Below are 25,793 nucleotides of genomic sequence, written 5' to 3' on the forward strand. Positions count from 1 at the left end.
CTGCACTTGTAATTTAAAAGAGGACTATTATGCTTCTTCGTTTGTTTTTTTCCCCTTATTTGTTATTATTTATTTATCATTCCCTTTGGTGTTTTATAGAGGTTCTTGTGAATGTAAAATAAGCTCAAAGTCACCAACAGAAACTTCTCTCTTCCAAAGAAAACAAAGACTTATCAGTGGACACACCTTTAATCATGTGACTTTGTGGCATCACACTATGTCACTATGTCACACATTTGCATACTGCATGCCTAGCAGCTAGTTTGGTGCATAGTTATTTATTTAGCACAGCTGCTGTTGTTGTTAGAGGTGCCGAGTCAGGCCCGTGTGAGGTGACCAATCAGAGGAGACACGGTATTCAGGGAGGAGGGCCTTAAAGAGACAGGAGCTAAAACTTAGCCTTTGGGTAAATATAGCACTGCAGCAACATTACAGCATGTAACCCTAACCCTAACCTATTCTAGTCGTAACCCCAAATAACTAATAAAATGTTCATTTTTTATGCTTCCTTTACATTTTGAGAAAAGTAACCCTAACCCTAACCGTTTTGTTAAATAATGATGCCATCTTTACAAACAAATATCACAGCTCCCATAATGTAATAAGTAGAATGTACAACAACTGTCAACAAAGCACACATTAAACCTTTTATTGCTATCATTCATATTCATACACCAAATAAACATGCATAGTGTTACTATTTATTTACAACAGGTTAAGCAAACTGGTGCTTATATCATCGTGGTACTACAGTATATAAATACATTTCACATGAAGAGGTCCTAGGGACTGTGAGGTTGGTAGCCAACATCACCTTGAGGCATTATTTGACACGTCCCACAACAGGAAAGAAAGGGTAGTCCAAGGTCGCCGTTTTCCATTTTTCTGTTGCCCGTTTTTGCTGAAAAGTTGCTCCAAATGTTGCCCAGGCAACGCTGCCCATAATGTCCTGTTCCACATCTTTGTATCTACGATTCATTAACTTCCTTGAATATGTGTAACCATCTATAGTGCTGTCCATCGACAGCAACCCAGCACTGATAATGTAGTTGGGACCATGGAGCCATAGGACAATTGATGCTCTTGAGCCTTTTCAAGGGATAAATTTCATCATTGGGTGGCAAAATGTTCTTTTTGCATCCACCCTGATGGGGAAGCTTGAGTGGTTGCTCTTGTGGTTCTTTGGCTCCATATTGGCATTAATTTCTTGTACTATACACTGAGAAGGTAGCTATCAAAACTACAGCCATGGTGCTATATTGTATAAAAGCTGACAGTCTGTGTTTTATCACGTTAACTATTTCAATGGGTCAGTGCTGGCCGACTTCATCAGTCGGAGGCAAACAAACACTGTCACTGAGCACTCATTCTTTCAAAGAAAAGGTTCAAATAACTAAAAATGAGAAGAGAAGGTTGAACTTCCTGAACATCTGAACCTGACGAGACCCCAATTCAGAGTTTCATCATTAACAATCATGGATACAGATCTACTCCTTTCAACAGCCTCAGCTGATCTGAGCATCACAATAAGCCAAATCAAAATGAAGTAAAGCAGTAGCAACAGAAGTTACACTTGATAACCATGCAGGAAGAACAGAAAACGGAAAAATTTAATCCTACTTTTCTATTATCATCAGGCAAGAAGAACAATCAAAACGTTTTGTAGTTTATGACATATTCAAAACCGGATTAAAACATGAGGCAATGCAGCAAAAATATGAACATAAACAGTTTAAAAAGGCAATTGAATAGAAATAGATATTGATAATTTCGCTTGCCGTTACGTTCAGCACACACCGAATGGTAGTTCTTAATGATGGGATGTCATGAGCGAGAGTATGTCACAGCAATATTGAGTACAGTAATAAATAAACATGCATTTCTGTTGTTAAACTGAATCCAGTTCTCTATCTGAAATGTAGTGTCATGTTCAAGTGTCATGTTCATCTGCTCGTTGATTGCATGCCAGTTCAGAAATATCTAATGTATAATAAACATAATATTAACATCTGAAAATGAACTTAAAGTCTACTAGTGGAGGAACTAAAGGGAAGCCAAGGAAAACAGTAAAATCAAATTGGAATCTTTGGTTCTTTGGTTCACATCACTGGTAGCAAACATACTGAATCACCTGAACAGAAACACTCAACAGTAACACAGTGGAAGATGACAACAGCCTTAAGAAACCGAAGAGACGTGATATCTCAAGCGTAGCATATCCAGGAATTTTTTCATTTCGGATAATGCTCAGATGATGACATCCCATTGAAATATTTTGGCCACTTCATTCATATTCAAATCACTCCACAATGTCTAACACATCTAGTTCTGAATACTGCTTTATGTGTCACAAGAAGCACAGTGAGAAACACCGACAGCAACAACACCAAGAGCGCGCATATGTCACTGTTACATGGTACCTGTATATCAGGTGTTGCTGTTGTGTTTATCTGCTCTGTTATATTATATTACACCTGTCCAGTTCGTATGGAGACCCACTGTGTTTTATATTAGCTAAATAATAACCTGATGAATATAAAGTGAGATTAAGAAATTAAGCAATTGTTCCCATTATTGTGAAATATTTTTCATCAATCTTATTTTTATGATAACAGCTTTATTTTCAATGTATTACAGAAATTGTTATTGAAATATGTTATTTTTCAAAAATCTTCTTTCATTTCTGAACAACACTAATCTGAGCGCCAGTTTGATTTCATAATGTCACTTTTTACCTTTCTACCCTTCAGATGCTGACACATTGTCTGGCTCACCCACTGTTCTTCTTCTGGGCAACTTCTGGGCTAAAGGAACCAAAGAGAAAGACTGTTTTTTTTTCCCACAATGAGGAACATTGTTAGAATCACAGCACTACCAAGGTAAAACTGATTTAGCCAACATGCTAACACTGCTAACACTGGCTCCTCGGTTTGGTGCCAAGTCAGTAATCTAAGCTACCAGCCTACCCTACCTACCTGATTAGCTAAATACAAAGGAAGTCCCAATGCCTTTCTTTGCACCATTTATTTACAGTGCAAGATAGTTTTTTTTTTAAATTGTGACATAATTTTATTATTTTGGAAACAAAGCAATTGCAGCAGAAGGTAGTTATTTGATTAAGACTTAATTAGCATTGTTGTGCTTCAAGCTAACGGAAGCTAGCTGGTCAAAAACTGTTAGCAGCTGTTGCGCCTCGCTAGCTGAGGCATAGCGTTATGATATAAAAAGTGACATGACATTAGGAAAATGCCTTTATGAAATAAAGACATAGGTTGGAAAATTCTCAAATAAAGAAAAATCCATGAAAAAAATATGCCTTAACAAAACAAAAATCCTAAAACTTTATATATAATAACAGTATATTAAATCTGATGAATAATTTCATAATTGCATGATGTCATCTTTATGCCATATAATATATATTTATTATTCAACATTTCGAATTTTCATGGTGTTTCATACGCCACCTTCCTTGTGAAACTGCAAGACAGATTTGTCTGATGACAAGTTCCATAAAACTGTTCATAGTGACCAGATTTCCGGAATGCAACTGAAAGGATTAAAGGCCACTACATTTATAGTGTCAATAAAAGAAGTGAATGCAGGCGAAGAGAGACAGCACTGCTCTGTGAATTAAAAATAACTCATGGAAGGACACAGAAGAAAGAGGGAGATTTCAACTGCAAAGTAAATGATTGTACTTGAAGACTGGTTTATAGTTTTTAAACACAACCTCCGTGCTGAGTTATTTTTCAAGATCCTTTGTCTCTCTTTTCCATCCCCTCTTCTCCCATCCATTATTTTTTCCTATTTCCCCTTAAATGTAATACCTGCAGGCAGAAATGGAAAATGAAATTGTAAAGTATTAATGATCAATCCATCACAGAGAATCAAAGTGGAAACAGGCATTTGCTCTCCCTCAGCAATGCTAGCAAATTCTGTCATAAAGCCTTAAATTACAGCTCCATCTTCTCCGTGTCAGATGGTAACAACCTGCCCGGTGACACACATAAAACGAAAGTACTACGGCAAAAAAATATGCAGACTGGCCAATTTTTTTCCCCTGCAAGCAACGTTCGCTTCATCTCAAGGTGATGATCAGAATTGATCAAATCTCACACGGTCAGTATCAGGTGGGCCTATTTTTTGAACAACACCAGACTCAATTATACATTTATATTTAGAAATGGAGCTGTAATCATAAGCATTTACTTTTTCCCCAAAAATCAACCCTATGTGAGTTTGCTACTCTGCTTATGAATCCAAATGTAGAAAGTTTACACACTCAACTCAAAACACACCTAAATTACACTTACTGTACATACATACAGTAAAATAAACCTCTTGTCTGCATACGCTCTCTGTCTTACACTCTCTGGAACTTCTGCTGCACACAAGCAAATGCTAAAAGTACAGATAATATGTCCAGTACAGCAGGTTGACCATGACAAAAGAGAGGGGGAAGGTGACTCTAGAGTAGTTGTCTATGTGGTGGGGGTTCTCCACGTGACAGCAATATATGGCACGGAGCACTTTGCGGATGGTGGTCAGAACAGTGATGCACCAGTGAGTGGGCTCTGGAGGCGATGCCTCGGGGTTAGGCTCAATGCCTGAGGGGCTGGACGTGCTGACAGTGAGTTCTAGGGAGGCTGAAGCTGCGTTAGGAGTTGTGTCGGCCTCTTTGCGTCTCTTGGCCCTGTTGGAGTGACTCGAGATGGTGTGGACCATGCCATTCTTTTCGTCGTCGAAGTCGTGCATGTGGTGGCCGTACTGCAGGAGAGTGAGAGCCAAAGAAAGAATGAGTTTTAAATGGAAACAAACACATGACACATCTTTATTTAAGAGCTTGTGGCACTTGGCCAACTCACCCCAAACTGCTCATGATGACATGATGAAGATGACGATGATGGTGATGATGACAATGACAATGACCAGCATCGCGAATACAATGACTGTGACCACAACAACGCAATGACCACAGCAAATAACGATAACTCATATGTCCAGGAAGGTCTCACCATGTATATGTGTGCGTCGGGATGAGTGAGGGTGCAGAAGTGAGCCACGGCATACTCAATAAGCGCTCCGAAGATAAAACTGAAGCAGATTCCCAAGTAAACATCAATGGCCTTAATGAAGCAGTTGGCATTGGGCAGTGACGTCCGGGCTCCCATCATCAGAGTGGTCATGGTCAGCACTGTGGTCACTCCTGGCACACAAGAACACGCTAGTAAACTACAGATTCTTTGATCAACCATTCAATAACACATATTTCCTCAGCGGGAAATGTATCTGGTTGTTGGCTTGTGTTTCTGTAAGACTGTCAATCAGCCAAGCTCTAGTTCCAGTTCCTGCATTACAAATAATTCTAGTAATAATATATGATGGGGTCGGGGTGGGCGGCATTCTTAGGTCTGTTTTCGTAGTGTAAAGCTGATAGCTTAGTTGCTCTTGTAACTTCATTACTGCCAGTTAAAGGTTAGACTGATTGAAGTCTCCAGCAACAATGAGAACATGATCAGTGAGCAGTTCAGGTCCTTACAAGGTCTCATAAGGACTCTCTCTGTACTTTCCTGGGGTGGGATGTAGACTTCTGTGATAATGACCGATGTAAATTCCCTTGCCTATCCTACTGTCACACCAAATGTTTTCTGAGTAACCTTAAAGCAAATGTCTACTCTTTTCCTTTCCAGATTCCTCTGTTCTGTCAGTTTGGTTTATAAAACCGGTTCTTTGGTTGAATGGCACTGTCAGATACTCTAGGATTTTGCTTAAGAAAGGTTGTTATATTTCGTTATATCCTGTTGGAGACTAATGTGGGCACAGAGGCTGTCCAGTTCATTATCCAGCACAGGTACAAGATGTTTGACAAGAAGATTCATACGGTTGCAGCTGGTGTTCATCTCCACATTCACCTTGGTGTTTCCTCCCATGTAAAGATGGGTGCGAAGATGAGCTGAGATTAGATTGTTCTAAATCCAAATGATTTTTGTTCCAAACTTGGAATACTTAATTGATGAAACCACATTTTGGAGGACAGAAACCTTCAACAGTGCTCATGTTCGGTAAAATTAAGAAACATATCACCAAATGCAACTGTGTGGCCAATAAATACCTCACAGTTTGTACAGCTACAGTACAAGATTAGGGCACACTTGCAATAATTGTTAAAGAGTTTCAATTCATTCCTGTGTTTTGGTCTTTTGTTTGGTAATAACAATGAGGTAAATACTTCTGTATCCTTTGAGGAACAACAAAGAGACAAGCAAAGGCAACTGAGATAATCTGTACTGACACATCCGGTGTGTCACGGAGTAGGACATGTTGTAGCATTGTCAGTTTTTAAGAACTTAGTGTTCCCAGAGCCCCCTGCAGTAGTGCGGGGGGTAGGATCTAATTCAATACAACATCTATTTTTGAATGTTCCCACTTGGTAACACCAGTGTCAAAGATGCTCTCTTCAGCTCTCAGCCCCTCGGAAAATCAAAGCCAAACCAACTAAACTGTTTACTAAACTAGAGTAAAAGTTTCTTATATCTGTGTAGTAGTAAAACTACTGCTGATGCCTGATGGAAAATTCTTGATCTCATAAAAACAGTACACAGCACATAAAGAGATACACACTACCTACGTAAGATCAGGTGCAATGTAAACGTGTACTCGCATAACCCATACCTATACAGATACGTGCTGGGACAGAGGACAGGGAGATCCAGAATGAAACCCATGAGAGGACAACAAGCAGGCTGGAGGGGACGTAGGTCTCTAGGATGAAGTACAGAATGCTCCTCTTCAGCTCAAAGTGGAACACCAGCTTTGGGTAATTGCCTTCAAGAAGAGGGACAAAACGTCTTTCAATTTACTTGAAAGCAAGTAATGTGTGAGAATCAGAAAATCCTACCAATGAGGACTTACCAGTCTCATAAACAGCCTCTGAGACAGACGTGTAGTGGTCCTCTACTGTGTACTGAGCCAACTGTAGAGTGTCCAAACCGCTGACAGACTCATTTCCTCTGGTCCAGTAGAACATTACATCATTGATGTTGTAACCCCCTGTAGGAGAAAGGGAGAAATGACTTTCTCACGAAGGTTACATTAAAGTTAAAGCTTCACTCTCAAAGGATCAAATAAGTTACCCTTAAGTCTGCGCAAAACCTGTTAATGGCTGGATTGTCTTTGCTTTAAAGTCGTTGTTTTGATGTTGTGGCGTCCAACTCGACTGATTTGTTTCTCTTTAAAGGAATAGTTCACCAAAACATTTTAACTCAGCCATTAATGATACATAAAACATTTACGGAGCTTCAAAACAGAACAGTGCGGCAGCATTCTCTTAAACAACTGATGTAGATGGGTACTGTTTTCAAATGTGAAACAAAACAACTTAAAAAAAACAAAACATAAAAGGCCCCATACACATCTTCTCGTGTAATCCAAATCCCCACAAGCCACAATTAATTTGTAAAGACATTAATTTAATTACAATGGCCGAGCTCGTGCACCCACTTCAGACGGTGTGCAGGCAAACGCTTTTAGCTCAGCAGCTAGAGTGAAGATTTCAGTTTAGAAAAAAAGGATGTGAATAACGTCTTTTTCAAATCCTTGTGGGATCTCCAGGCTCGTGGGGATTTGGATTACAGCAGATGAGCTGTACGGGGCCATTCTATAATTTTGTTTGGTTGTTTCCCATCTACTTCTGGTGTTCAGGAGAACATTGTTTAGCTGTGACGCTCCAGAAACCTTTTGCAGTCTATGAAACTTCAGCTGACTTTCGATTGGCATGGGGGTGAGTACATCATGACTGTATTATCATTCTTGCATGCACTGTTCCTTTAACCAGCTGATTAAACCCACTGATGTCAGTGCTCTAGAGTGGATAAAACACAGCCCTTTACATTTCCTTCTGGAACTTTCAGTGCTTGTCGAGGTGGAGATATGACGCGTGCATTACACATTAGCCTAGCTGTGATGATGATGGTGGTGATAATGGTGATGATGATGAAGAAGACACACAAACAGTGCATTAATAGTTTCCACTGAACTTCAAAGTAGCTGTGGTGGGAACAGCTGGGAATGTTAATTGCTCAAGCTACGCTAACGCCTGATCCTCTTATGGCTGAGTTGTTTGGGATTGCAACCCATCGTGGGTGGTAAATACCCTCTGATGCTAAACACCAGCACAAGAGAAACATTTGGCAAGCGCTAAAGGGAATTTGAAAAACACCTTAGAAAAGCTACTTTAAGATATCACGTTACCCCCTGAGAGGCAAATGGTGATGAAGTGCAACACTCGAGTTTGCCTGCCTTTCAATCAACACATGATTTCAACGTTGGTGTGTACCTACAACAACCTGGCTTTAAAACAAAATGTTAATGTTTCATGTATGTTATTTCTGTCACAGCGGCAACACAGCATTGTCCCATTATTCACCCTAACACAGTTTGACACACCGACATCCGACAGGCTAATGGAAATGCATTTGTGGTGTTTATTCACGTCTTCATAGGGGGTGCAGAAAAGCGCTGATGTAGAGCTTTACTCCCTCCCTAACAGACTCATCATGCATTTCGCACTCAGCCCTGGAGAGCCTGGATAAACCAGATAAAACACGGAATAAGAAAGCATGCTATATTAATATGGCCGAAAGTCCCACAGCTATGTGTGGGAGCTCTTTTGAAAGCACCGTGTAACAATGACGATATCAATTAATAAGAACTGATGTGGCTCCTATGGTAACATTCACGGAGGAAGCGCTTATTGGAAAGGAAAATATCTTCGGGTGCATTCTTCCAATTTGTCTGCAGAGGGAGCAAGAGAATAAGAAAAGTCAGGGGAGTACATCTCTGCACACTGTTGCACATGAAACGCTCATTAATTTGCTGTTGCTCTTCCAATTCAAACCAACACAGCGTCATGATTTATTGACCAACGTGAGCCATGACGCTGGGAGCAGAGTCCCCTAATGAAGGGCAGTGGTGACTTAAAGGTCCTGTAAATTCACTGTTTCCGCTCTCATTGTAATTATCTGACTAGAAGTACTCATTATTTTCCTGACCCGAAGCCCTGACATTACTGTACAAGTTAGAGAGACAAATGGGTAGTGACATGCTGTGCAATAGCGTGGAAATGAGCAACATGGGGGTACATTCAACCTTCCGCGCCCTGTGCCCCCTTGAACACAAGTAGCCACATTCACAACCAAAGAGTTTTTTCTTTTTCCTTAAAGAGCCACCACTGAAGTGAAATTAAGGCAAGGATCACAAAAGACTGTCACTGACTCTTTCCGCCATCGGAACGCACTTAATATTTTACCGCATTCCCGATCTTAACACCCCGCACCCTCCCACAACGCCGCACTCTTTAAACCTCCCTCCTGTGCAGATGATCCACTTTTGGCACCGCATTAAAAGGAATGAATCCTTGAATATACAACTTCATAAAGAGGCAGAGAGACGGAGCAAGAGGGAGATGGAGACTGAAGGAACGAGTGACAGAGAGGAAAACAGCAGAGATAGAGTGGCAAGGATGAGAGAGAGCGACTGTGGGAAAGAGAGGCAGACAGAGAGCGAGAGAGAGAGAGAGAGAAAGAGAGAGAGAGAGGCAGATATTAAGGCTGGAATTATTGAAGCAGAGGAATAAGGATCCATCATCTTCTCGGTTACCTAACTTTAACCTCCAGATGTCTTTCTGTCTGCTAAGTGGGGACTGGAGCTGCCGTTAAATGTTTTATTTGGCACAGAGGTCCTGGTGGGCTTCTGGCAGGGATCAGACTTAGCTTAGCCTGGCTGGCTGTCATTAAATAGCACAGAGGAAAAGAGCGAGGTGGAAAGCAAAGGAGGCAGAAGAGCGAGGGAGGCTGAGAGACGCGTGAAGGGCTTTTTTCTTAGTTCCATCTCATTCAGAGCCCGAAAAATCTGTCTTTTCGTGTTATATGATCTTAATAACAATTTGCTTCGATTATACACAGACTGCCAACTCATTTCGACTTTAAACCATTAAAAATGTGTCAACATGTTCCAAATCTTTCCCCTTATATTTCAGGAATATGTTTCAGAACTCCTTACAATTGAAAAATGTTTTAAGCCTCCTGGCAGAGTACATTAATATGAGTTTAGAGGATTTGTAAATTAGGTGGGCTTCTGTCAGGGACAGGACTGACCAAAAAAAAAAAAAAAAAGAAAGATATAGGATGCCTTAAGGCTTGTGGTGAATGGCTGCTATAAAAAGCATATTTGAGTCAGTAAAGGAGTAGTTCAAGTAGGCAGTTCTGGATCAGGAGGTAGAGTGGGGTCGTCCAATCCAAAAGGTTGTTGGTTTCCTATGTGGATCCCACACTGAAGTGTCCTGAGGCCAGATACTGAACCCCAAACGGCTCCTTATGTCTGTTCCGTCGGTGTGTGAGTGTGTGTGAAAGGTTAAGACTAGAGTAGCGCTTTGAGTGGTTGGTAGAGAAAAGCACTAGAGGGAATGCAAGTCCATTTTTGGAAAAGAGCTTGGAAAAGGGTTTTAAATGCACCCTCACATCTGAGCAGTAAAGGTGCCATGTGGACTTTTGTTGTAAACAAACAAATGTTGGGCTGTGTGTTTGGTTTCACAACAAAACAAACTGTGTACTCTAAATGTCTAACAACAGTGTTCAGGTGCATTTCCTGCCCGCATAACAAACAAAGCCAGTTTTTGTGAATTTCCAAATATTATCTCATACAGTGTTTACATCTATGCATTGCTTTTCCCTGCACTTTGCTGGCACATTTCTGTTTTTATTTGTCTTACTATTGCCAACAGCTAGTGAACATGTGCCACCCTGCCAGTGGCCACCCCTGAAATCGGACTGGCCACCCCAAGGACAGCCTATCTTTAAAATGCACTTATCATATGTCGTTTTGGATGAGAAATGGTATAAGAATGCTATTCAGATACGTGTGTGTGTGGGTCAGTGCCCTCAGCTCTGTACCTACATCTCTAAAGTTCACTGACTAACATGTTGTATCCTCTTTGTTTTATGTGAACAGAACTCAAAATCTTGACTCTTGATGTCGTCATGAATCCACAGCTTTTCCTTTTTACAATTAGTCTTTTATATGGACTAAACAAACTAGATGTAACGTTTTAATTTGTAAGTTTTCAAGGTGTTAATAGGGGGATTTTTGAGCTGTGGAGTGACCTGATTTTAATCTGAATAAGGAGGTAAGCTAACAAAGCTGAGTTAACACGCTAAGCTAATGGTCTCCAGCGTCAGCTTCAGACAAGCAGAGTGGCATCCATCCCCTCATCTAAATCAGAACAAGAGAGTAAGTTGACAAACTATCCCTTTAAGAGATTTTCACAAGTCATCTTCCAGCTTCATCTCTGCTTTCATAACAGTCATTAACAAGGGACGCACAGGAGAATACTCCATTGTGATCTGAATTGCCCCTGCAATTTCAGACTGCTGTGTGACTTAAGCATGTATTCTTACACACACTCACGCACAGGCACGTACACAGTGTTGGGAAGATTACTGTGGAAATGTAATTGGTTACAATTACAAGTTACCCTGTTGAAAATGTAATAGTAGTGTAACTATTCCAATTACTTTCTCAAAGTAATGTAACTAATTACATTTGATTACATTTTGATTACTTTTCTTAATTTTGAATTTTCACATTTTAAGACCTATAGTGTGATAAACCTTTCAGTTCAAAGGCTTAACCATATATTATGAGTCTGACCTTCGGCCTGTACTGAAGGAGGCTCACTTCCTCACTAAATGGAGCGACAACAGGCTGATTTCGGCCAAGAGGAGCAGATTGTTTTAATGGAGAGAGTATGAGCGATACAAAAAGCCTGATCACAGCCTGAAGCAACAGTGTTGCTGCAAATATGACAAGAGGAGGATGATTTTAATTTCTGACAGCTCTACATTGAGCTGCTTTTAAATATGAAGCTTTAGAGCAACAACAACTGTTGTTTTAAACTGTGTTTTAGATTGTTTTCATATATTTCACTGATCACAATTATAAAATGCCAGTGTGTGTTTTATTGAAAGCGAGGCTGGTGTGCGTATGAAAATAGGTTACAGTGCGTTTTTTAGGTGCTGAAGCTACAAGCAAATCTCATGTTGTCTCTGTACAAAGACCTTTTTAAATGTGAGAAAACAGAGTAGACATACTCAAGATTTACTGCGTTTGGGCAACACATAACAGGCGAAACTATTAATTTATTCATGGCCACATTAAGTTAAATTATCTGTCCTGCTGCGAGGGCACAACTTCTTTCAGTGGTGACTGACTGTATATAAAGTAAACAGGCTATAGTCTAATAAATGACCTCCTGACGCGAGTCGGATCCACAGCTGAGCAGCGTTTCCCCTCAGCTGAACAGCTGTAGAGACGCTCAGAGAGAAAGTAACCAGCAGCGGATCAGCGCGATCTCTCCCTCCGTACAAATGTTCTGATCCAGCTCCACTGGACTTTCAAAGTAAAGGTGACGCCAGCTGTAAATGAGTTAAACAGTGAAACAGCGGCGCTTTTATAGCCGATTTTATGATTAAACTCTGAACAGAACCTGGTCGGGACCAGGTTATGAGCTAAGCATAAGTTACCATGGTGATCTAGCCGGGTTAACAGAGAGCCACCTTTGTATACAGGGAAGCCTGGCTTCTGTCTGTATGAAGTGTTTTCTGTGTTTCCAGCACAGGAACATCTTGTGCGCCGCCGACACTGTGCTGCTGAGTCTGACTGCCGCCGTACGGTTTGTCGGTGGAGTCGAATGGCACATGACCAGAGAGAGCCAATCACAAGCGTCAGTTTTGGAAGGAGGATATTGATATGAAAAAAACTAAAAACAAACATTAATCCAGGAGGGGCGAAAAACTATTTCATAAATCCGAGCTTTTGCAGTGATTTTTCAAATGTAACTTAAGTTGTAATCATTGAAATTTCCAAAAGCAACTGTAATTTAATTACATATTTTCTCCCAGTAATGTAACGGATTACAATTACGTACATTTTGTAATTAAATTACGTAACGTCGTTACATGTAATTCGTTACTCCCCAACACTGCACGTACACACCCCAGCAGTTTAGAAGATGAGAGTGTGCGATCTGTTTGATCCTTGGGCTTGATCACTGTGCCACAGTTCAGAGCTGCACAATTTACGTTTTCTTTACTGAAAATGATGTGTCCTTACAGCTCTCCAGTTGTAACGTGCAGGTCTGCTTGTCCATTGGATATTTGGTCAGATCCATGTTGCACGCCACGGTGGTGGTAATCCTGAAAAAACAGAAGTATTGTTACTGAAAGGGAAAGAGGACACCTGCAGTAAATGTAGTAGTTTTAATAGTAGCGCAGAGGTTGAAGCTCATACCAAACAAACAATAGAGAAGATTTGTGAGTTCTTTCCCTGTTCTCGCTGCTAGCTTGTATTTTGATGCATATGAAATCCATTCATTAAATCCTACATGGCACATAAAAAGCACTGGTGAAGGATAATGATATATTTTTTATTTCATTGCTGTCATGCCGTTAATCTGGACCAGCCTGTATGAGAGCCTCTCACATCGTTAATTTGTCTTAAGGGCAAAAGAATGATGCAACTTTGGTCTTTCAATTAAGAATAAGTAGCATGCATGAATGCTCCTTGATGTTGCTCACATGTTGTTGTAAAAGTTGTTTGAAGGCGATGAATGCATGAAAGACATGGCGCATGAAAATGATTCCGAACATATACACTTGCCAATAATAATAAAACATGCTCAAAAGGCCAATTTCTACATGATGGTGCTTTAACTCACTCAAGAATTTTCTGAAACATTGCATACATGTCTATCGTCGGCATAGCTGTGGAGGACATGAAGTCTCCTCTGTACGTCTTCCCTCTTGCAAGCATCAATATGTTGGGCAGCGTAAATGTTCGATACAGCGAATAATGGATAGTCTGAATCGTGACAGTGTGTTGTTCTGATGATTGATGTGATGCAGCCATGACACATCATCTCTGGAGGCCTCTATTGGCTATCGACATAATTGTATCTCCTGACAGTAAGGAGTTGCTGCAGTCAGCACTTTAGAATCTCACTTGCTTTGCTAAAAGTTACTTGATGCCTTTTTTGTTTTCCTACAAAATCCTATATTCAACAGGAACCCTTTAGCTCCTTTCAAACAGCATGTTCCAGGTGGCAGTGTTAAGCATTTTTTCTGACTGTTATTCCGTTTTGTAAGGTACAAAAGCAGAATGGGGAACAGTCTCATCTCTACATTTTCAAGCAGAGAGCAGATAATCTGCCATAAAAGCGGGACATAATTAATTATAATTGGCATGTTATGCCATTTTTTAAAACCACTGCCCAACACTTTGTTGTGTGATCTGTGTCAAAACCCTGAACTATTTGACTTATAAGTGAAAATTTGTCAACACTTCATAACAGAGCCCGTCTGATACATCAAGTGCCCAATAATGGTCTATCACAGATATATCAGTATTGGCACATGCGTTGCTGATATCAGTCGACATGAAAGCGTTCTGGTTTTAAAGAACACGAGAAGTTTACTGGTTCAGTTCACTGAAGTCATTTTAAACAATAAAGTTTAATGTGTTAAATTGTAACATATCCTGCCTCTCCTACATATCTTATCACAAGTGTTTAATACTAGCAGTGCAAAAAATGTGTGTATGTTGGCCGATATATAAAAATGTGACTTATTTACTCTCTACTATCAGTGTTGCCATTGGCCCCCCAAAAAATCAGTCAAGCTGGCATGTTACAGATCTGGAAATGTCATAGTATGTAGGTGGTAATTTTATATTTCTTTGAGATTATCCCCAAATTACCACAATAACAACTTAATAAACTGTTAAAAATAACCCAGATATTATTTTAAAAGAATGTTTTCCAAAAAGCATTTAATACAGCTGTAACATCTCTATACACTTGCCCTCAGCAGGCCACGCAGTTGAAATGAGTTGCTGCAGCTTCATTTCCGACTAGTTTCTGTCTATCTTCTGCAGGTCAGTAAAATAAAGTTATTATTTTGGTATTTCAAATACTCTTTTAATATGTTTCCTAGTAATTAGCACCCACGTACCATGAAATGTGCAGACCTGTAAAACAAAGTGTTATCTCAATTTCTATACACCAGTAAGCTGAAGCACATCGACTAAAAAATGGAAAAAGGAGGGGGACCTCAGATAAACCACCTGTGCAGTCTACCATGCACCTTAACTGTGAAGCCAAATTATATGAGTCTTTCTCTGACAGGCATCTCTAGTCTTTGCTGTACTCAAACTTGGATTTCTGATTTTGGACTTCATTATATTTTCATCACAAAATATGAACTGCACCCTCCTGAGCTGTAAAACTAGCGTACAGTAATCCTAATTGAATCTTCCCTCCTCGGGAACAACCTTTAGCTCCAGTGACCTCAGTGCTTTCTCAGTGCAGTGTATTCCCCGCGGCGCAGCATTGAAACATTTACCACAACTGTCCGTTTCCTTCCACACCTCACATTTCTCACACGACTCTGTACCTCTTCACGGCCCCAAATCCCTGAGGTGGCTGTCCCTCTCCCGGCCATCTTCTGTGGCTTGTTTTACCCTCACTAGTCCTGCTCTCCGACTGTGATGCGCTCCCCTCCTCCAAGAGCCAAGAAACTACACTATGCTGCTCTCTGTGCAGAGGCAAAGGGCCGTGAAGACATTCAAAGCAGCACGAATCAACAAATGCACTCGTACTGTATATAACAATGTCATACTCTCGGGGACATAATCAACTGTGCGGCCTGAGCCTGAACACCCAAACCAATTTACTACAACATGTTTCCCCCCAGATGATAGTTACAAGTCTGCCATTAGAAGAGTGAGAAATGTCTCCCATGTGATGTTTTTTTTTCTCTCTCATTGTAACCAAAACACGTGTAGTAGCCACGACCAACATGTACACGTGAAGAAGAAGTTCATTGCGACAAGGCATTGAGTCAGTGGAGTCAAATAAGGGCCCGGACAGCTCTTATAAAATCTATAGACAGGCTGAGGGTTAAAGCGTTTGACACAAAAACTGTAGGATGTGTAAATCCCATCATGACAGGCTTAAAAGAGCTGAACAAATTCGCTGACTAGATCATCCATAACCTTTCTATCTATAACCTGTCTGCTTGGCCCAGTGTCTAATCAAAAAGCCAAGGCACGTACCGGGAGCTTGCCAAGAGCTCGTCGGATGTTAAGCCCTTGCACACAGAGCAATAAACGCTGGCAAAAGGTGCCAGCGGGTCTTGTGTGGCCCAGATAGCCCACAGCTCTTCCCATTGACAGACTGTGTGCTCTTGTACTCATACAATCCAAAAGAGAAGTAATAGAATTGACACAACTCCCTTCTTTGCAATCACATTATCTCAAATTCAACCCACGCTTCCTCCCTCAGCCAATTTCTTCCCCGTTTCCCTGGCCTACTTTTCATTGTCTGTCGGGGCAAATGATGAAAAAAAAAAAAAAAAAAAAAAGCACAAACACAACCAATAAACCAACAGGCTTGTTTGTTATTCAACCTCAGCGCGTAAAGGACAGTCCCATTGGGGAAGATGCGGATCAGCCTGTTCTCCACGGTGATGTCATGCAGGAAGGACTTCTTGGAGTCGACGATGAAGGTGTCGGGGACCCACAGCAGCTCCACTAGCCGCCCATCGAGGCTCAGGCTCTTGTTGCCTTCGAACACCAGGCGCTCGTCCGTCCAGCGCTGACGGAGGAATATTGTGGCGGTGTAGTCCTGCAGGATTGGGGGTCAAAGGTCAAAACACGGCTAATGGAGTACTTTAATAAGCATGTCAATTATGTGCTGACGTACAAGTGAGGTTTTTTTTTTTTGCAAACCAAGCTCCTTCTGCGTGATTGTATATCATTAGTCAACGTGTGGCTTTTTTTTCATTGTTGGGTATTGATGGTGTCAGGTCCCTGAAGCAACAGTAATCCACAACATTGCTTCAAGTCAGCAAATCCAATCGGATCTTTTAGGTGCATTGAACATATTTCGCAGGACATCTGTTCTGAAATCTCCTGATGTAACATCACGTGGAGCCACATAATCAATTTTTCTCTGTCGCGTGGCATCATGCTGTGAGTGCAGTGTCCTCGCCAGACACGTTGAGTCCCAGACGGATTAACTCCATCAGTCCACTGTTAAGTGAGGCTTATCTATGAATTGACAGGTGCATCTCGCTGTCAATCATCATGTCAATAGTCCAATTACAAATAAGCACAGTTAACTACCATGCTTTGCTGTAATCTGTTCTTGTCTGTTGTTATGGAGATCGGCTTTGGTTGTGTCTCACTGTCTCAAACTGGGGGAAGAAACTCGGAAATTTTCACCTTTCAGAAACTGGAAAATGTAGGTTAAAATGTCTAAAAATTACCGGACCTTTGTTAAAGTTTGGGTCTAAAGTTACATTGATTGAGTTTCATCAGGAATGGTGGGTGTTTTATCGATGAAGCCAACAATTCCCATGATCCCACACTACTTGCATAATATATTTTGTTTTGACTACAAACCATGTATTTAAACGATAGAATGATTATTAAAATCGTTGCAGATTTTCAGTATATCAACCAATCGATTAACTGACTAATCATTTCAGTTCTGACTGATTATTATCTCTTAAATAATTCACATCCGAAATGGATGAAGTCTTTTCTCATTCACTAGTTCACACCTGCAAAACACTATGCTTTAACAGCACATTTTTCAAATGCTAACACACTTTGTCCAAAACAGTTAAAAACACACTCAAAACAGAATGATAGGGGAAAAACACTGGGAATTTCTGCTGCAGCCACATTGAAATCTAATATAAAATTATATCAAAATACTGACAATAAAAATAAATAAAACGAAGATTCAATTCCAAACAGCTGATGGTAGTTTTCAGCTGAAAACTGATTCAGGTGATCTGCGTTTGGCCTCATTAGAAAGCATCCAAGGATGTCTGTGCTGTTTTTGCCTCCATACTCGCCCTTCTTGAACTCCATTGAAGAATTTTTTTCAGCATGTAGGTGGAAGGTTTATGATCATGCTCCACACAACCAGCTCTCCTTGCTGGATGCAATGAATGCTGGTTGTGGAGATATTTCTCCCGAAGCCTGCCAGGGATGGATCAGACATTCAAGAAGATTCTACCCTAGGTGCCTTGCCAGAGAAGATATAAGATGTGACGTCGAGGAAAACATGTGGCCGAATGCAGATGACAGGGTCTGAATATTACAGTATACATGTGTTGTTTTTTAGTTTTATCTCTTACTGTAATTTGTATTCTACCCCTGGAATTCTGAGATTCTGCATTATTCTGTTTACGTAATCTTTATTTTTTGTATGGTCCTGAGGTACTTATGCAAAATCACAAATGTTCTTGAATAAATCTCTGCATTCCCGATTCAGTGTTGTTGCATTACAGCATATACAATAATTTAGAACCATTAAAGTGCAAAAGATCCTATATAAAATACTGATTTACCTGACAAAAATCATTCTAACTTGAAATATAAGATGTATTTGATGTAATGTTCTTTGTTGTTAGTATTTTGTCGTTCCGTTTGTTAAGAGTGATTGTGTGTGTTTCCAAAGTGAGACAATGTGCTAGTGTTTTGTTGAATGAGCTTCTTTTGAGACAAGTATGAAGTGTTTTGTTGGTGAGACACACTTTTGGGCATGAGATTAACTGTTGAACTGAGCTGCATGATGGAAATGCAGACTGTGTTAAGAGTTTTGAACAATTTCGACCAATGCGTCTTAGCAATCAAAAAAAACTGTAGTTGGTTTACTGTTCTGTCATGAACGTTTGTATCTGACTGCATCAAAATTCTAATATATGGACCTTGTAAATTAATTTTCTTTTCTTTCTTAGATTCCACTTTTTCAAACAGCCTCTCTATTGTGAAAAGAGTGTTATGCATCTATATTTGTAACTAGCACGAGAGTTTTAGGGCTAAAACACAATAGTTGGCCTCAGGTCGAAAGGGATAAGTAAGGTTAACAGGACATTAGTCAACTCGGCCAGCCATAAACTGAACAACTAAAGATGCTGCACTTAATTACTTGAGCAGTTTGGGGTTTGTTGTCAAATTGCATTAAGTAGTAGGCAGTGTTGGGGAGTAACTAGTTACAAGGCATTATGTAATTAAATTATAGGGGCATAATTATAGACAGTGCAGGCAGAGCAACTAGGCCCCGTGGCACGAGTGAAGCCCTGTTTGGTGACAAGCCAGCTTTCTGTGGGCATGTTTTATTACTGACTCAGAAACATGTCTGTGGTCCAAGAAGTCTAAATAGTACATTATGCCTTTTGTTGTATTTTCTCTCAAAACAACAAACCCATCTCTGTCAAAGTCAGTTGCAAACTCTCACAATAAAATATGTTACAAATAAGCTATTAAAAACAATTCAATTCTTATTTTCTCTGGTATTTTTGCCATATACAGATGGAATAATGATTGCTGGGTATTGTAGCTTGTTGTGAATGTTAAGTCAATATCATCATGTGACAAGACAACGAGACTCGAAGTGCAATATCTGTCTGAAATGACAAGCTGAGCGCACCTGCAAGGCAAGCAGGCAGTTCAAACATAAAAGTGATTGTAGGAAAAGACAGGAGAGAAAAGAACAGGAGAAGAAAACAACGCTCCCCTAAATTGTGTGTGTGTGTGTGTGTGTGTGTGTGCGTGTGTGTGTGTGTGTGCATGGGTGTGTGTGCATTATAAATAATGAGCAATAGGGCATAATAGTCTGAACATCGCTACCATCTTACGCCGCTGTTGAATCATAAATGTTGAAAAAAGCTCATATGTAGAATACAACATTCATTCTGTTGCATTGCATGTTTTTGCCAGGCAGAAAAAAATGTCAACAAAGCCGTGGGAGTTGCCTGAATGTTGTTTTTGGATTTGCACTGCCTTTTGCCTGCCAGTCTGATGTTTCATCTCTACTGCTCAGCTGAAACAGTCACCTTCCCGACACTGTCAGGGGAGCGTGAACATATCGTCTTACCATGTTGATCTCTGAGATGGTGTCAATGCTGGCGATGTCCAGACTCATACCCACTGTTACAGGACCATCTAGAAACAAAAAAGACACCATTAGCTGGACCTGTCATCTGTTGTTTGTTCAACACTGTATAATCCCCGTCATTTCACCACACTTACACTTTAATGTTTATCTCTGGGTGTTAATGCACACGTGTGACCTAGTTATGTGACGTAACAGCGTGTTTTGAGGAAGCATATGGATAGATGGTTGTATAATAAAGCACAGTGTTGTGTAATTAAAGGTTACTGAAGGACAGCATATTTAAAAAGACCCCACATTGCCGGCACATCAACAGCTGCAGTCTGTTGAGTGTGAACCTCCTTGAGGGAATTAGTTCTCCCTGATTCACCATCAAAGAGGGGGTGATTCTGCTGCTCTCCTGCGTTTCATCTTCTCATTCTCCCTCTCTCGCACATATCAATCTTCATTTCTTTGAGAGAGATTAATGAGCCTGTTGTCAATTGCAGACACTGTCTGAGTCTTTGTGTGTGCCTACTGTTGCTGCGTGGGCAAAGTCCTGTGAAAAAAATGATGAAAAATTCATAAAACTAGAAATATGACGACATGGGGCTGATAGTTTCACTGCAGTTTCGCTTGAAAGGGATAGGTGAGCTTTTAAGAGAATATGCTTATTCCCGTTTTGGCAGAGAGTTAGATGTAAGGTAAACATAAGCTCCCCCTGCCAGCTCCAAAGTTCACTAAATTACTTGTATTTCATTTGTTTAATCCATACAAAACCTGTACTGTGGAAACAAAACGCTACGGTCTGTCTATAGCTTGATTTTGTTAGACAGAGTCAGGCAGCTTGTATGCTACACTAACCATCTTCTGACCGTAGCAAGTAGCCCACAAACATATAGAGTGGTAATAAGCCTCTCCAGTAATTCTTAACAAGAAAGCAAATAAGTATAATACCCAAAGGGTCAAACTAATCCTTTAATATTACTTGAGCATTAAAAATAATGATTACGTTTTGGAGTGAGGGGGCAAGCTGCTTCAAAAAAATGCCCAGTCAGACTGCACTGAGCCGAACTACTGGCTGTGCCTGGGGCTGTCTGGCCAGAGGATGATATGTAGGAGCAGTGACACCCTGCGTCTCGAACCAAAATATTTTAGCTCATACTGTGTGTGTGTGGCTCAGAAATGGCATGAAAATACAGAGCACATCATTTGAGAGGGTAGTACGAGTAAGGCCTGGCTGAACCGACTATCATTCTTCTGCAGGAGGAAAACACTGCGGCTGGTTGGTGTTCCTTTAAACCGATGACAATCGTCTTAGCTCGGGGTACAGAGACGGCACCCTTGCAAAATAGTGTCAGAGAAGACATTTGTCTCGGTGGAACATTTGCACATGGGAGGTGAGTTCTGGCACTGAAATCGCTATATCCCAGTAAAAGAATTAAACAGGCGGGGACGCGAGAAGTCAGTCACAGTTGGGGGTGCTGACGAGTTAATCTATATAATGATGTCATTGTAAAGATGCACCACATTGATGTTTTTTGTATTAATCTGAATGGCAGGGATAATATAACACCAACATCCAGTCAACTACAGTCAACAACAGTAAGGAAATGAAGAGGGAAAGAAATTCTCCAAACTTCCTTCTAAAATCACTCAGTTGTGTGAGTTCTTGAGTGAGGGGAGGCTTTATAAACTTCCTGTGAAAAATTCTTAATTATCTGGGCCTGCTGAATATTCTGCAGGTGTCATACATTAAAGGTCGTTCTCCCTTTCTGTACAAAGCATTGTGTCAGTTTGTGTTTATTTGATATAGGGCAGGAAAGTGGCATGCGATCACAAGCGGTCGCTCCAGATGCGTGTCCAGGCGCCTAATGCTAGGTGTGTAGTGATGAGCTGTCGCCCTGTGGTCGGATCATTGAAGACATATGCTAATGCCAGGTATAAACCGCCTCATAATTTATAATAATTCAGCACAGTGAGGATACAGACTTTTCATAAAAGTGGCATACAGCTATATGTGGCATACAGCTATATGTGTATATATAATTTGACGCATTACAGAGCCTCCAGTCTGCAGTCAAGTTCATACACGTGATTGACAAACTAAAGAACTGTAAGCGTAACTTAAGACCTCAGGGTCGAGCAAAGTTTTTATATCAATGGACTCTTCAGTTTACCTCTTACCTCTTACTGGTTCACATGAGCTCCCTCTCTCTCTCTCTCTCTCTTTCTCTCTCTCTCCAAACCTTCATCAATTTTGCAATTTTCAGCATCCCACATTGCAAAAATTGGTTTGGCCCACTTTTTCTCAAATACAACAATAATCTTCATGGTCCACAGGTGGTCCAGATCTGGTAACCTGACCGCTGGCGCCCTTAGGCCTTTGTTTTGGGCCAAAGTAGGGCGAGCTGTAGTCAAGTGGTTGAGGCTGGGATATTGATATGTAAATTTTGCTGTGTGGTCGTCGGTTTGTTCGTAGGTTGTTTGTTTTTATTCTTTTAAACAGCGATGGGGACTTTGGAGGGTTACCACAGAGAAAACAGAAAGGCAAGAGAATGCCTGCTGACATAATCGGCCAATGGCAGGCTTACATCAACAGCTTACTTCCTGTGATTCAGACCACAGTGCTAGTAATGCTGAAACATGTGGGGGTGTGTGAATATGCTTTCTTTTTCTTTACCAGTGCTTTTACCATCAGCGCGCGCCAAACATGTGTTCCCAGGGGGAGGACTTTTGATGAAGCCTTGGTAAAGTCCGACGTGTTATTACAGATCAAACAGCGAGTGAACAAACCGTAATCCCATTGTGACGGATTCCCGGATCCCAGGACAATAACGCTAGAGAGGGATTTATGAGGAATGACATAACATGCTTCCTTTGAAAGCGTACGCTGAGGTAGACTGTTTCTCTAGGCGCCTGCTGAAAATCAGAATATAACTTGCAACATTTATTAGCAGCTGCAATCTTGGTTAATCTACTGACAACAATGTATATTTAGAATTATATAGATATAAGTACTTAAATATATGACGCACCCTTCTACAGGCCGCATATCATTTGTATGTGTTTCCCTAACACCCAAGGTAATTATGGAATAAACCCATTTCAAAGATAAATTTGACTTCATCTCAAATGATGACATACGTGTGCAGTAAAGTGAAATGCCTTTATGTTGGTGTATATTACTCAGAAGGGAAATGTGAGCACAAAATTGGAATATGAACCCCTCTCATTCCCTGTCAAACACATTTCCCCTGAGTTCTCTGTCATTTCCATGGCTGCATGTGTCGGCAGTTTCCTTACTGTCAAAGAAGGGCCTGAGGTACTTGTTGTATCCTTTCATCAGCCTCTGAATGGTGGGAGGCAGAATCTCTCCCTCTTTCACTTCTGCGTTGAGCATGGAGCTCTCTAACAACCTGAGAACAAAGACGGAGAGAGAAAAAACACAAGTGAGAATTTGTTTTTTTTGTGTCTCCTCTTTTCATTGTGCCAGGTGGATCCCTATTCGGGGCCAGCTCGCTATTCACACAACCTGCAGGGTGCCCATTGAGCTGAGCGGCAAATCTTACACGCCATGCAGAGAGGAAGAAAATACGGGAAATTACAATGGCAACACGGACTTGGAGAAAGAACAACAGAACAGATAGCGCTTCTTTTAGTCATTCGATTAGCTCGAATTTGAATGGATCCGGAATATTTCAAACCATCCATCTCGCCGTTTTTTCCCATTCACTCACGCCTTTCAAATTACTGCTTGCTTTCGTGAGATCTTTTTTTTTTTAGCCCCGTTGTCTCTGAATGCTATCCTTAAAGGCACATTGAAGAGTGGGAAGATGATCATATTGCTGGCAATTGCGGCAGGAGAAGAGAACACTCATTGCTCCTTTCCCAGTGGTATGTGTGTTTGTGTATAAATCAGGCTCTAAATACAGAACGCCTGCTCTGCAGAGAGAGAGCCCGGGGGCACGTGCCATGATGTAAGAGGGGCTGAAGCAAGACAGATCAGGCCATGTGCAGAGGCAGAAAACATTCATCTCTACATGCTGGCAGAGTCCCCTCTGTCACTTGTGCGACGCTGTAGTCAAATGTGTGACAGGAGAGAAAAAGAATACACAGCTTGATGGTCTGCTTTTCTTATCGCAGCATCATCTAATATCCAGACGGTCCGGGGTCGTTCATCGCGAGGATGCTACATGTTTGAAAGTGTCAGAATGTTAGTGAAGATTAATTGTGCTATCTTAATTGCTGTACCAGCATTGAGTTAATCGCCCCGGGGTCAAGATAATTGGTAGTTTTTTATCTCACTATAGACCCTGTTGCTTCTTGTCCTGAGGCACTTGAAAAAGCAAGCGATCTTTTTCTCTTTTTGTGCGCAATAACGCAACCTCATTTTGTCATGAAGCGCTCCAGTGGCTTCCTCCCCTATAGCTGACCCTGTGGGACCCAGTTTCTTCCTGGGGATTACCTTGTTTGTATGTGTTAATTATAGAAGCGTCGCAAGATGAATGCGATGATTTATTGATGATAAAATGCTACATTACATAACCCATTGTGAATTGCTGTGCCGTTGTTTGCTGCAGGGAGAGCACAGTCATTGCACTTAATGGAACAAAGTCTAAAAACAGTCTACAGCCATGCTAGCGGCTCTGTGAGGCTGAAAACAGCAGCGCTTTGATCTGAATGCTAATGTTAGCATGACAACTAGGTCAGAATGCTAACATACTGATGTTCAGCAGGTGTAGCAATGTCTGCTGTGTTCATCTTTCTTGTTTCAGTGCTTTTGCATGCTAACATTAGCACTGAACACAACGTACAGGCAAGGCTGATTGGAATATCATTAGTTTTGGAGGTTTTAACTAAATCATAAACCAAATCGTAGTGGACCACATTATATTTTGTCTATGATTTCCGTGTATCAAATCGCATGGCAATTTAGGGCTTGATGGTATTGGGAAAAAACTGTCATTTTGATATGTGGGTTTTCTGCAATATATGTAATTGAATACAGGGATTTTCAGCAGATAGCTTGAATAGCTCGATGTAAAAAGAATTAATCATTCTAAAATGGTGATTTTGTAGAGGAGTTCATTTTATCAAACAACCAAAGCCAGCCCTGCTATGTTTGATAACTTGATCAGGAATGATTGTGATGGGTGGTTCGCTACGCATGCAAGAGCCTGCACGTCGCTCACAACCAACAAACTCGATTATATCCAAGAAACCATAAATCAGACTACATTATGTAATAACAGACAGACTTCTCTCGTGGATTACCAATGTGTCTTTTGCACACGCACATATTTGCACTGTCAATGCTGAAATGGTATATTTTGCAGCCTTATGGGAATCCATCTTGTTGTTTTCAAGTGCACTGACTCTGAAAGAAAAATGTCAACTTGCTTGTAGTACTGGATAAAAAGATCAAGAAAGGAGACCACTCGGACCTTAATTATTTATAGCAAATTTGACTTAAACTGCTATAAGTGATGATTTTTTTTTTTTAAATCAGTGGGGAATAGCTCAACATTCCAACAGTAATCACTGTTAAAGAGTGTAACCCATGTCTCTCCTTCCGCTCCTCATGGAGTAAAAGAGAATGTTTTAGTATCGCTGCCCACTTTATCCAGTCAGCAGAGATAGTGTTCCTGTCTGCTCTGACACCTGCAGAGAGCAGGATCCTCCTGTTTGCTGCTATGTCTTGCAATTACTGCTCCACTTTCATCATAGAGAGGAGGGAGAAGATTGATTACAGCAATGTGTAGAGGAAGTTAGCGCAAACCATGGCACA

At 40.8% G+C, this 25,793-nt stretch overlaps 1 protein-coding gene across 2 annotated transcripts in view; it reads right to left on the reverse strand.

Annotated features, from left to right (window-relative positions):
• Positions 1-626: 626 nt before the first annotated feature.
• LOC115596735 (gamma-aminobutyric acid receptor subunit pi) overlaps positions 627-25,793 on the reverse strand; it is a 65,788-nt gene continuing 40,621 nt past the window's right edge. For both annotated transcript variants that reach the window (XM_030442126.1, XM_030442125.1), the window contains exons 3-10: positions 23,309-23,421; positions 20,006-20,073; positions 16,521-16,738; positions 13,171-13,253; positions 6,916-7,053; positions 6,676-6,828; positions 5,019-5,209; positions 627-4,770 (exon numbers count right to left, since the gene is read on the reverse strand). In XM_030442126.1, the coding sequence (XP_030297986.1) occupies positions 4,405-4,770; positions 5,019-5,209; positions 6,676-6,828; positions 6,916-7,053; positions 13,171-13,253; positions 16,521-16,738; positions 20,006-20,073; positions 23,309-23,421 (1,330 nt within the window). In that variant the 3' untranslated portion in view covers positions 627-4,404. The remainder of the gene's footprint in view (positions 4,771-5,018; positions 5,210-6,675; positions 6,829-6,915; positions 7,054-13,170; positions 13,254-16,520; positions 16,739-20,005; positions 20,074-23,308; positions 23,422-25,793) is intronic.

The sequence above is a fragment of the Sparus aurata genome, chromosome 15 (genome assembly GCF_900880675.1).
Source record: "Sparus aurata chromosome 15, fSpaAur1.1, whole genome shotgun sequence".
In the NCBI taxonomy this organism is placed as follows: Eukaryota; Metazoa; Chordata; class Actinopteri; order Spariformes; family Sparidae; genus Sparus; species Sparus aurata.